Source organism: Anabrus simplex, chromosome 1, assembly GCF_040414725.1.
Source record: "Anabrus simplex isolate iqAnaSimp1 chromosome 1, ASM4041472v1, whole genome shotgun sequence".
In the NCBI taxonomy this organism is placed as follows: Eukaryota; Metazoa; Arthropoda; class Insecta; order Orthoptera; family Tettigoniidae; genus Anabrus; species Anabrus simplex.
In genome coordinates this window covers 1721072439-1721085707 of record NC_090265.1, presented here as the reverse complement: position 1 = coordinate 1721085707, position 13269 = coordinate 1721072439, and the positions used below count along the sequence as shown (strand labels likewise).

Here is a 13269-nt window from a genome sequence, read left to right as displayed (position 1 = left end):
TAAATCCTCGCAAAACACAAAGTATTATCATACGAAACTCTAAATTATTACATGTAATAAGGAATATCAATCCTCCTCCAATCATAATCAATGACATTGCTGTACCGTACCTTAAAAATGTTACTAATCTTGGAATCTCCATCAGTGAGAATCTGACCTGGAATGAACACGTAACAAATGTATGTAGAAAGGTTCATGCAGCTCTATATCCCCTGAAACGTCACAAGAATTCTTTTCCTCAAAAACTTAAATTAAAATTAATCCAAGCACTACTATTCCCAATTTTAGACTACTGTGATATGGTACTAGTCAATCTAAATGCTGAACAAGCTTTGAGACTTCAGCGAGCACAAAACTCATGCATACGATATGCCTTCCAACTGCGACATGACGCTCATGTTACACCATATTTCAAAACATTGGAATGGCTACGCATAAATGAACGAAGGAATTTTCACCTAATGACACTTGTTTACCAAGTGCTCTCGACGAACACTCCTACTTACCTCTCTTCTAATTTTCGTTTCCTTTCCTCATTCCATGAAATTAGTACCCGTTCTGGTTCCCTACTTGAAATTCCACTAAGTCGAACGAATTCCTACAATCATTCCTTTTTAGTTACCGCATCGAGACTCTGGAATACAGTCCCAATGGACATTCGGCACCTTACTTCCCCTCATAAATTCAAGTCTGCCTGCAGAAAGTTTTTCCTGGGAACATAAAACTGAGTTGTGTGTCATTGTGTGTATGGTGTGTGAATGGGTTTTCTTCATTTATTATTATTATTATTATTATTATTATTATTATTATCATCATTATTATTATTAGTATTGTCACATTAATTGCTGTACTGATACGTAGGCCTAACTTAGTCTTAGAATTATCTGTCCGTAGTATTATTTCTTTTTAGAATTACTATGTACTTTTATGTTTACATTATTAAATTTTGTTTATAGTGGTTAAGTGTAAGAGAGGGCCGTGAGCCCTAACTTCGCCACAAATGTAAGTCAGGAATAAATAAATAAATAAATAAATATGGCAGAGTACATCACTGATTTCAGAGGATAAGTTTAGTTCATATTTCCTCGCGTCTAGTTAAATTTCGGAAAGGTTATTCACATGTAAATTTTTAGCGAGAATAACTCATTTCTCTACACGTGTTTCAAATATGTTTTCATGATACATATACGGTTAGGTTAGGTGATGCCATTTGAAGAAGAAAACTCTGGAGTGATACCGTATTCCTCCGAATCCAAGAGGACATTTTTTCCCTCAGAATCACATGCGAAATATCAAGGTTTGTCTTGCATTCGCGGCCTAACAGTAATGAATACCACTGGCAACTACCGGTACCGCGGTAACCACGCCGCTTCTTTTCACCCCCGCACGCGCATGCACACACAAAATTTGTTGATAATAAACGACCGCCTCTTTATAATACATCGCTAGCTGCGACAACCGGTTGTACAGTGCCTGTGTGTAACGTCACTGGATCTTGGATAAATAGTGAAGAGAGAATGACATTCTATTGGCCTCTACAAAAACGTTCCTCAAATCTGCAAAATGGCCTCAAAACATGCGAGCCTTCAAATTCTTAGAAAGGCCACGGCTACTAAGTGTTAGAGTTATAACGCGTCTACTGTAACTGACTCTTCATAAAATTAAGTTTTATAGTCAACAGGAATATTTTCGTGATGGATAGTCGAAAAGATACATGGAACACGTATTGCCGGCAAATTTTCAACGAGTTCTCGTCAATATTATGATGCCAATTTTAAGTTAATGGTTATTAAACACTCGGAAATGTAGAATAATTGGGCAGCCGCAACAAAATATTGCTCAGGCCTAACTAAAGTCAATATTTGGAGTCAGCGTGAAGACAAATATAGCTTTAAAAATGTGTACAGTACAAAACATGCATTCAGTGGTCCGCAACAAGGATGCTTTAAAGAAGTCGAAAATGAAATTGTGGGGTATGTGCACGAAAAACGCAAGGGCAGAATGGCCATACCATGGCGCAATAAATTCGTTCGTTGACCTTCAAGGTCCCCGATTAGGCCTATACATCACTAGTCGCTGAAGTTGGCTGAACCTGACAAGCGAGACGTGCGTGTAGTGGTAGCCGGTTAAATCTGACACTGAGTAAAAGTACCGTAACAGTTTTATAGACAGCAAGAATATTTTCCTGACAGATCGCCGTATTGTAGAGACGCATGGAATAGGTATTGCCGGCAAATTTTCAACGGGTTCTCTTCCGTATTATGATGCCAATTTTAAGTTAATGGTCATTAACCTGCGGAAATAAAGAATAACTGTGCAGCCGCAAAAAAAATGTGGCATAACGAAAGGAAATGTTCGGTGTCTAAAAATGCGTACTCTACAACAAAGGCATTCGTATGATTTTACAAAGCACTTTTTGAGTCTGATTTAAATTTTGTGAAGGAAAAGGTGGGGTTCGTCTTCGATTCAAAGAAATACGGCACCGGTACTGTAATTTTTTCAGAATGAAATTAAACATACACTTTCACGTAGTCTCAGATTTCGAAAAACAACAAACAAGTAAGCCGTAGTGTGGATATCATCTGTGGAAACACAAGTTTTGAACAAACTGATTGTTGTTTCATACCGATTTTCATGTGTATGGGGGTTTTTCCCACTTTTATACAAAAATCGGACATAACGATAATCCGCTATAGCGAGCAAATTTTCCGCTGTTGTGAATTCTCGCTATAATGGGCTTCTACTGTAGTTTTGTCGAAACCGGTACCAAAAGTTCATAAACGTAATGATTTAACAGATGTAGAAATTTTCACGTAATATATAGTATTGAAAAGGTGGATCTTATCTTTTCTTTCTCGTGTGCTAGGTTGGGCTCATCAGATGGTACCTAGCATACTTACCAAGACGCTGGCTAGTGCATACCGTGGAGGCCACTGCATAGGCTACTTGGAGTCACGCTGGCAGATGACGTTCACTGGGCATTCGCCATACCCACACCCTGCCGTCAGATAGACACACTGTGTACCGTGATTCGTCACTCCACACAACGTTTTTCTGCCGTTCAATTGTCCAATGTTTACGCTCCTTACACCAAGTGAGGCGTTGTTTGACATTGACCTACGTGATGTGTGGCTTATGGGCAGCCGCTTCACCATGAAATCCAATTTTTCTTACCTCCCGTTGAACTGTCATAGTACTTGGAGTGGATCCTGATGCAGTTTGGAATTCCTGTGTGATGGTCTGAATAGATGCTTGCCTATTACACTTGACGACCCTCTTCAACTGTCGGCAGTCTCTGTCAGTCCACAGACGAGGTCGGCCTGTACACTTTCATGCTGTACGTGTCCCTTCACGTTTCCACTTCACTATCATATCAGAAACAGTGTACCTAGGGATATTTAGGAGTGTGGAATTCTCGCGTACAGACTTCTGACAAGTGGCACCAATCACCTGATGATGTTAGAAGTCCGTGAGTTCCGCGGAGCACCCCATTCTGCTCTCTCACAATGTCTAATGACTACTGAGGTCGCTGATATGGAGTACCTAGCAGTTGGTGGCAGCACAATGCACCTAACATGAAAAACGTATGTTTTTGGGGGTGTCCGGATACTTTTGATCACATAGTGTACAGATAGACAGAAATTACTGAAAAGTAAAAAGTGCATTTCCTTGTTGCTGTGGACATGACTGATACAGAAATACCATCCTTATTAAATTCTGAGCAACATATGATTTTGAAATATAATTCAGTGTGCTGATATTTCAAAACCTGTTTTCAGACTCGAAGGTCCCCCACCAGTGTTGACATTATTTTAAAACATCTGATTTCACATGAGTGTGTTGTCACAGTGAGTTAAAATGGAGCCCTGCTGAGATCAACTGTAAATAAGAAAAAAAAAACAACAGCAAAAAAAACAAGTGTACAAGTATGTGTGCGTATGTATGTATGTATGTATGTATGTATGTATGTATGTATGTATGTATGTATGTATGTATGTATGTATGTATGTATGTATGTTTAGTCCTCAGCCCGAAGGCTGGTTGGATCCTCAACAGCTCTGCCATCAGCTCTCACAGATGGTCTAGGCATCACTGAAGAGGCGTATATGATTAATTATAATAATAAGTACTACCATCAGCACTGTTAATAACATGGCTTTCATACTTTACAATGATTATAAACCGACAAACTTGTTTCTACATCCCAGCTTCATCAGGAGGGCGGGCATCAGCACTCATTGAGGTAACAATCATTTCTTTGTAGCATGTCTTATTCAGTGAAACCCAACTATTTTGTCAGCCAGTTGGTCATTCTCTAGGAATGGATAATAGGTCAAAATTACATACCACATTTCACTCACCTTTTGTAAATGTTTATATCAGCCTTCTTGGGACAATCCACCTCCATACCATAAACTTGCCTCATGGGGGGGAAGAGTGCCTCAAATGTCACATTTCCAGAGCACGTATCCTTGGAGGGAGTGAGCTGGGAGTCTGTCTTATGGTCATCCTCGTCTGTGTCTTCACTCTCCATACTAGAGCTGCAAAAGAGATTGTTGTTACTGCTATGAGGGCGAGTCGAAAAGATAAAAAAAAACTATGGGTGCTATTCATAAACATTCTCTAGTCCTGCCTTAGTCCAAATTAAAGTTAATCCAAACTTAGGCGGGACTAACTACGGACCAAAAACATGTTATTCATAGACCTGGATTATCTGCTTAGTAAGATAGTCTAGAAATCATCCTTGCACCTTGCTGCCAAGCACTGCAATTCACTTATGGGCATGTGCAAAGCTTGCAAAGCGGAGCACAGCTGAGTTGATGCTTCGCTCTAGCTAGTGCAGTGTACATCTAGTTGACCATGTTCCGAGACGTCAGTAACAACTTGTATTAGATTTGGGAGAGCAGTGGGAGCCGAGAAGAAAAATGTATTCCTATTTTTATTGTGGAGAAGAGATTACCAGTTGTGGACAATAAATCTACTTCCACAAATTTGAATACAAAGAAGAAACATTAATTTTTTCAACTTAATGTAAACAGAATTAGGCTAATATAATCTTCCTAGTTATTGATGATTTTGTATTACTTATAAGTTTATAAAATAAAATACCATTGGATAATAACATGACTGTGTGTCTATATAACAGATAACATGCAGTTATTGCAAATGTGCTAGAACAGGCAAGATACTACCTGAACATTTAAAGAAAACCATCCTTTTCTGTTAATATAAATGTGTGTGTCTCCCCCTTGAGGATTTTTAATCCAAATGTGTGACCCATCAATGGCTCCACTGACTTAGAATGAATTTATAGCAATGACTTATAATGACAACTTACACATGTTATATAGGATATTAATACAGAAATAGACAAATACAACTCAATTATCTGAGGGAACTGAGCAATATCATGAAACCTTCCCATTGCCAATAATCTTTCTTCTTCAGCAGAAAACTTTACATAGTGAGCCAAGAGTCTAATGATGGCAACAGAGACATCGTAAATAATTCGGCTTACCGTGGGCCAACTAATTCCATGAAAATCTGCATTATCATGCTGGATTTCTCCTCGTGCGTAATAACGCAGAGCAATGAAAATTCTGTTCTCTATAGAAATTCTGGTTGTAAGCTCGTATAGGTTAGGAGACACAAGTTCTTATCAGATCCAAAATTCCTTCATTGAATAAATAATTTTGTTTTATTTTAAATTTCTTTTCCACTTTATTGGTTGAGAGAGGATAATTACATAGTTGTACAGTACTTCCTCTTAAAACAAAAATCACCACCAACCATCTTACATTGGTCTTGGTAAAATGATACATATTCATAAAACGGAAATATTCATACTTCACGAAGATCTTATTCCATACCTTTTTTATGCATCTTTCCATTTTATGTCATTTCACAAACTAACCACAACTTCAAGTACGACCTTCCTGTTATTGACGATAGTCCTTGACTAAACTACCTCAAGACCACAACTAAAGCCGGATCATCTTTAGACTAAAGGGAAAAGCCATCTAAGAATCCAAAAAACGCTCATCTGCTCTTAGTCCATAGTTGGTACGGCTTTAGTGCAGACTAAACATGACTATGAATAGCAACCAATAGGGTTTATCTATTGCTCAACATATGAACCAAGTCTCTCCAACCTTTCTCCCTTCGTGACATCAAATTGAAAGTGTCCTGCACATATAGGAAGCGGTACACAACCGATTTTAATTTACCTGAACAGAAAATGCTGACCCCTACCGAAAGGAAAGTAAAAGAAAGGAAGAATCAAATGTCAAATAAATTCACAGATAGATAACATGAACAAGAATGAAAGGTCAGTGTGAAGAGAGGGAGCATAAGAAACAGCAGAAACGAGCAAACATGAAAATATGAAAGGAGAGAAGAATCACCACATCTTCATAAATTGCTATTCACAAATAGACAGGCTCTCCCCTCATCAACCCCAGAGCAAATGGAGCAACAAGTGGGTGGGGGTGGGGGGGGGTAGAATAACACCCACACTAACCCCCTGCATGTCGTAAGAGGAGACCAAAAGGGGCTCCCAGGGGCTCTGAACTTGGGAGCATGGGTTGGCAACCACAGGGCCCTTAGCTGAGTCCTGGCATTGCTTCCACTTACTAATGCCAGACTCCTCAGTTTCATCTATCCCATCCAACCTTGCTTAGTCAACTCTTGTTCTTTTCCGACCCCAAAGGTATTAGAGCATTCGAGGTCTAAGGAGTCTTTCATTTTCACGACCTTCATGGTCCTTGTCTTTCTTTGACCGATACCTTCATTTTTGGAAGTGTCGGATCCCTTCTGTTTTTTCTCTCTGATTAATGTTATATAGAGGATGGTTGCCTAGTTGTACTTCCTCTCAAAATAATAACCACCACCACCACCACCACCACTAAGAACGTATCTGTGCTCAGTTTTTCTTCATTTCTACTTCCATCTCCACTATCCTAAGATTCTTAATTTACATTTCTCTGACTTGCTAGCCAGGCTCTCTGCCATGGGTAGAATGCTTGTTATTGAGCCAGTGAGTGTGTATGTGTGCACAGAGGTTTCATCCTCCCTCAATCACAAGGTTTGGGTCGTGGCGAAGCGATGCATGGCATGGCAACTGGCAGAAAATAATCACTTTTAACTGGCAGAGTAGTCACCAACGGCCAACCTCCAGATAACAGGTGCCCTCTGGAGTATCCAGCCCTACCTCAGCTTGCGGGGATCTACCAAAGGTTGACCAATTACTGCCCTAGCTACTCGTGGGACTGAAAAACAGAACCCTCTTGATCTTTACCCTCTCCTTCTCAGGGTGGCCCCGTTCAAAGTACAGCATCCAAACTAGGAAAGAAACATAAGCGATACACTACGTGATGAACGTCTGCCCGATTCCTGGTAGTTTGCAGGATCAATGAAAAGAGCCTTTTAGACGAATGTCCATTCTTTATAAGTCCTTCAGTGGAAGAAATTGTTGGTGAAGTTGATGATGTGTGGAATTTCTATGACGAATCCGTTATTATAATTTATTTTTTTCAATCCGCTTTACTCTGCACCGACACAAATAGGTCTTATGGCGACGATGGGGTAAGAAAGGGCTAGAACTGGGAAGAAGAGGCCTGGCCTTAATTAACAGCCCCAGCATTTGCCTGGTATTCCCTGTGGGTGGGGGTGATAGAATAACAGCTTCGGTATCCCCTGCCCGTCATAAGAGGCGACTAAAAGGGGCTGCACTGCCTCTTAACTTTCGGTTGGCGACTCCGGGGCCCTCAGCTGAGTCCTGGCATTGCTTCCACTTACTTGTGATAGGCTCCTTATTTTCATCCATCCTATCTGACCTCCCTTGGTCAACTAGTTCTTTTCAGACACGGACGGTATTATGTTTGAGAATCCTAGAGTATCTTTCATTTTTTTTTTTTTGCTACTTTGCTTTACGTCGCACCGACACAGATAGGTCTTATGGTGACGATGGGACGGGAAAGGCCTAGGAATGGGAAGGAAGTGGCCGTGGTCATAATTAAGGTGCCTGGTGTGAAAATGAGAAACCATGGAAAATCATCTTCAGGGCTACCAACAGCGGGGTTCGTACCCACTATCTCCCGGATGCAAGCTCACAGCTGCGCGCTCCTAACCACACAGCCAACTCGCCCGGTGTCTTTCATTTTCACACCTTTCATGGCCCTTGTCTTTCTTTAGCCAACATCTTCATGTTGCGAAGTGTCGGATTCCTTCCATTTTTTCCCCCTCTGATTAGTGTTATATACAATATGGTTGCCCAGTTGTACTTCCTCTTAAAACAATAATCACCACCCCACCACTACCACAGAAGTATCTTGTAAGCTTTATGTGAATCGGCAATTCTTTATATTGTAAGGATATCTAATTCATTCATTGTCGTCCTCTTTATCAACTCTGTTTGAGTCTCAGGTCTACACAATAATGAAATGTCCATAATTTGGTGATACAATGTTCTAGTCAAAAAAAGTTCTTTAAGCTTTATATCAAGGATTCCAATGCTGTTACAAATATTATGTTGAAATCAATTTTCCTGTTAGATTACTTGCTACTTCATATTATCCTGTTTTTCCTGCTACCACTCTTGGATATCTCATCCCCCTGTGGGTGGGGGCGGTAGAATAACACCCACGGTATCTCCTGCCTGTCGTAAGAGGCGACATAAAGGGGCCCTAAGGGCTTGGAACTTTGGAGCATGGGTTGGCGACCACGGGGTCTTTAGCTGAGTCCTGACATTGCTTCCACTTACTTGTGCCAGGCTCCTCACATTCATCTATCCTATCTGACCTCTCTTGGTCAACTCTTGTTCTTTTCCGACCCCAACGCTATTAGGTTTGCGAGGGCTAGGGAGTCTTTCATTTTCACGCCCTTCGTGGCCCTTGTCTTACTTTGGTCGATATATTCATTTTTCCCTCTGATTAGTGTTATATAGAGGATGGTTTCAGAAGTGGAAGGTCAGCAATAAGGCCCATTTTCATTATGAGACAACTAATGGAAAAGCATTGGGAGTACGGGAATGATATGGTGATGACATTCATTGATATTGAAAAGGTATATGACAGTGTCCCTAGGACGAAAGTTTGGGACAGTCTGGTGCAAAAAGGAATTGGACAGGGATTAATAAAAATGATCATGGCATTGTATAAGGAATGTTGTAGTTGCGTGCAAACACAAGTTGGCAGAACAAGTTGGTTCAAAATAACTAGTGGGCTGAGACAGGGAAGTGTTCTATCACCAATCCTGTTTACAATAGTAATGGATGACATCATGAGAACGGCAAAAGCAGCATATGGAGGAAGAGAAATGAACACAATGTTATTTGCAGATGATATTGTGATTTGGGGAGAAGACGACAGGAAGGTTCAAGAACAGTTGAATGTGGTGAATGGGAAGATTGAAGAATGTGGATTGAAAATAAGTGTAAAACTCTTGTTATGACTAGAGGGGAGAAAGAAGGGAAAGGTCAGATTATACTTGCAGACAAGCCCCTGGAAGTAGTGGAAACGTTTAAATACCTGGGGAGTGAATTAATGGAGAATGCTCGACTGGATGCTGAGATTAGTAAAAGGATTCAAGCTGGAAGTTGTTTCTATCATAGTGTAAGAAATATGTTATGGGACAAAGATGTGCCAATGGAAGCAAAGGATACTATGTACAAGATGTATTACGTACCCATAACAACTTATGGAGCAGAAACTTGGACAATGACAAAGAAGGATGAGAGTCGAATACAGGCAGCCAAAATGAAATTCTTGAGGAGTATGATACAGAAGAGTACAAGAGACAAAATAAGGAATGAGAAAATCCGGGAAGAAATTGGAGTGGAAAAAATGAATGATAGAATAGGGAAGAGCCGAATAAGATGGTTTGGGCACATAAAGCGAATGAGCGACGAAAGAATGCCAAAAAAGGTGATGGAAATGCAAATCCAAGGAAGGAGAGGCCGTGGACGACCATGATTGAGATGGAAGGATACCATCCAACGCAGCATTATAGAAAGAAACCTGGACTGTGACACAGTGTTGGAGGAGGAGTGGTGGAAAGACCGAAGAAAGTGGAGAGGAACCATATTTGCCCCTATCCGGCTACAGCTAGATAAAGGGAAATGATGATGATGATGATGATGATGATGATGATGATGATGATGATGATGATGATGATGATGAGAGGATGGTTGCCTAGTTGTACTTCCTCTTAAAACAATAATCACCACCACCACCAGCTTGGATCTCTCATGGAAAAAGCCCAGAATGCTTACTAAAAATTGCCAATAGAATATGCTTCCTTCGCAAAGGTGCTGTCTAGTTTATTACTGCAATTTATTGCCCCTTTATTTTGTGGCACTTCTATCATTGTCACAAACCACATGACTTACTATTTTCTATCATTTGTACACATCCTCCTTATATAACATAACCTGACTTGTATCATAATCCAATTTACATGCCGAATGGGAAGGATCCTAAGATGTCTGCCGAAGTTTCAATCTCACCACATGGTCGGCAGTGGTTACTGTCGCTGGACCTGCCTGTTATGGCGTGGACAGGGGCTACAATCGCTGTAATTTTTAGAGCATCATTCCACTCAGTGCTTGTAATTCTTTTCTGTTTTCTTATCCACTGGTTAATTAGGGTAAACTCTTGATATAGGCATACGCTTTTGCCTTTCTGATTTAATACGTGCCTCCCCACCTGTCGTAAGAGGTGATTTAAAGGGGCCCCAGGGGCTCTGAACTTAGGAGCGTGGCTTGGCGACCATGGGGCCCTTAGCTGAGTTCTGGCATTTCTTCCACTTACTTGTCAGGTTTCTCACTTTCATCTATCCTATCTGACCTCCCTTGGTCAATTCTTGTTCTTGTCCGACCCCGATGGTATTAGAGCACTCGAGGCCTAGGGAGTCTTTCATTTTCGATCCCTTTGTGGCCCTTGTTTTTCTTTGGCTGATACCTTCATTTTTCGAAGCGTCGGATCCCTTCCATTTCTTTCTATCTGATTAGTGTTATACAGAGGATGGCTGCCTAGTTGTACTTCCTCTTAAAACAATAATCACCACCAGCAACACCACCACCTTCAATAGGCACTATTTTTTATATTCCTGGTCTCTGAGAGATCTTGTGAGTTTCATGGTGTCCAACAGGTTCCTATCCTCGCCGCTAGATGAGGCTTCATTCATTCCTTCCGTTCCTGACCCGGTCGAATGACTGGAAACAGGCTGTGGAATTTAGTACAGTACTCTTAATCATTTTGTAGGCATCATCTAAAAATTGTTGGGAAATTTTTTCCAGTGGGCTAGGAGCTTTTTTTTTTTTTTTTTTTTTTAGACATTTGACATTAAAGGTGGATGTGCAATGTGCAGTTTTGACTTTTGAGGTTTCTCACTGTTGCAACGTTTTTATTGCCAGCTTTGCCGAGGATGTTACAACTATTGATCTGCTGTACAACTGCTTCCCACCTTTCGCGAAAAAGACCCAGACATTTAACTGCTTTGGCAGAACATTGCATCTGGTGTGTCAGCTGGAAGTGATAACATTTCCATGGGAGTACAGTACTCTTAATGAGCCTTCGTGGCTCTGGTGGCAGCACGCCGGCCTCTCACCGCTGGGTTCCGTTGTTCAAATCCTGGTCACTCTATATGAGATTTATGCTAGACAAAACGGAGGTGGGACAGGTTTTTCTCCGGGTACACACTCTCCAATATCATTTTATGTCATCCGTCATTCAATAATCATTGCCCCAGAGGAGAGCAACAGGATTCGGCAGCCGGCACAATTTCTATCCTCGCCGCTAGATGAGGCTTCATTCATTCCTTCCGTTCCTGACCCGGTCGAATGACTGGAAACAGGCTGTGGAATTTAGTACAGTACTCTTAATCATTTTGTAGGCATCATCTAAAAATTGTTGGGAAATTTTTTCCAGTGGGCTAGAAAGGAACTGGTATCAATGTGGAATACAAGGATGAATTTATGATGATAAACTTTTGATCGCCAACGGCCGTAGCCGTACTGAAACACCGGATCCCATGAGATCTCCAAAGTTAAGCAACATTGGGTATGGTCAAGATTTGAATGGGTTACCACGCACTGTTGGCGGGGGGAAGGGAATGGAGGAGTGGAGAGGAACTAGCCATCCTACCGTACATAAACTCCGGCTCAGGCACACCTTTGCGGAGGTTTGAACCTGCCTTCGGGCAGAATACACCCTTACCTTAAACATTTGATCAGGATGTAGCCAAGGAGAAGTTGCCAGTACATTTAATTTCTCTTGCAGTAATGTGATTGCTTAGGATCAAATACAATAGTGTCAGCGAAGTTAACTCCCAGGTCTTGATGCAAGAGTAATGGACTAGCATAACTTGGAAACAATTCTCTAAATCCATGAGTAAATAGTGAAAATATAGACCTTGATTAGTAGATGGTGGTGTAATTATTACTATTATTATTATTATATTATTATTATGTTTGTGGGTTACTGTAGTCACGTCCTAGTTCGTGAACCATGGGCAACGGCTGAGTGGCCTAGTAAGTGGCCCTGAGAGTCGGGATACCAGTTGCTATGGAATGGGAGTGGGCATCTCGGACATATTCTGAGTCATGGCCCTCCTTCATTGGGGTATTCATATTAACACGATAGTTAAGAAAGGTTACAGATCTCTTCACATGGTTATGAGAGTATTTAGGGGTTGTAGTAAGGATGTAAAGGAGAGGGTGTATTTGTCTCTGGTAAGGCCGCAGTTTAGAGTATGGCTCCAGTGAATGGCATCCTCAAAAGGACTACTTGATATGAGAACTGTAAAAAAATCACTCTCACCCCACATAATCAGACTGTCACACTGTCTAGTGTTTGAGATAGGAACGCATAACAGGTCAGAGTGGGAAGAGTAGACAAGGACACTGCTCTCCCCTCATCAATCCCATTATTCTACATTTATTTCTTGTCAAGCTCATGTCTGCTTCCTAGGTTCATGAGGATACTCAATAAGGGAGAAAGGAGGAGGGAACACAAGAGTGAAATTAGTGTTACCTGGCACTTGATGTGGTGGAGCTAGTGGAGCTCTGGCCAGTCAGAGATGGGTTCTTCATAGTCCCTGCCTTCGGCGTGGACTCTTCTCGGCGGCGCCCTGGCCGAGCCCTCACCGTGAACGGGCTGAAATCTGTTGTGCAGTGTGGCATGAAGTCCCTGCAACATTCCACATACCTATTATGTACAGACACAGCCATGTTTTAAGGCCGATATCTAAGAAACTAGTAAACTTGAAACA

At 41.2% G+C, this 13269-nt stretch overlaps 1 protein-coding gene across 2 annotated transcripts in view; it reads right to left on the bottom strand.

Moving 5' to 3' along the window:
• The window catches only part of FIG4 (polyphosphoinositide phosphatase FIG4), a 171862-nt gene that overhangs the window by 22288 nt on the left and 136305 nt on the right, over nt 1-13269 (bottom strand). For both annotated transcript variants that reach the window (XM_068225673.1, XM_068225674.1), the window contains 2 exons: nt 13032-13187; nt 4362-4541 (listed from right to left, as the gene is read on the bottom strand). In XM_068225673.1, the coding sequence (XP_068081774.1) occupies nt 4362-4541; nt 13032-13187 (336 nt within the window). The remainder of the gene's footprint in view (nt 1-4361; nt 4542-13031; nt 13188-13269) is intronic.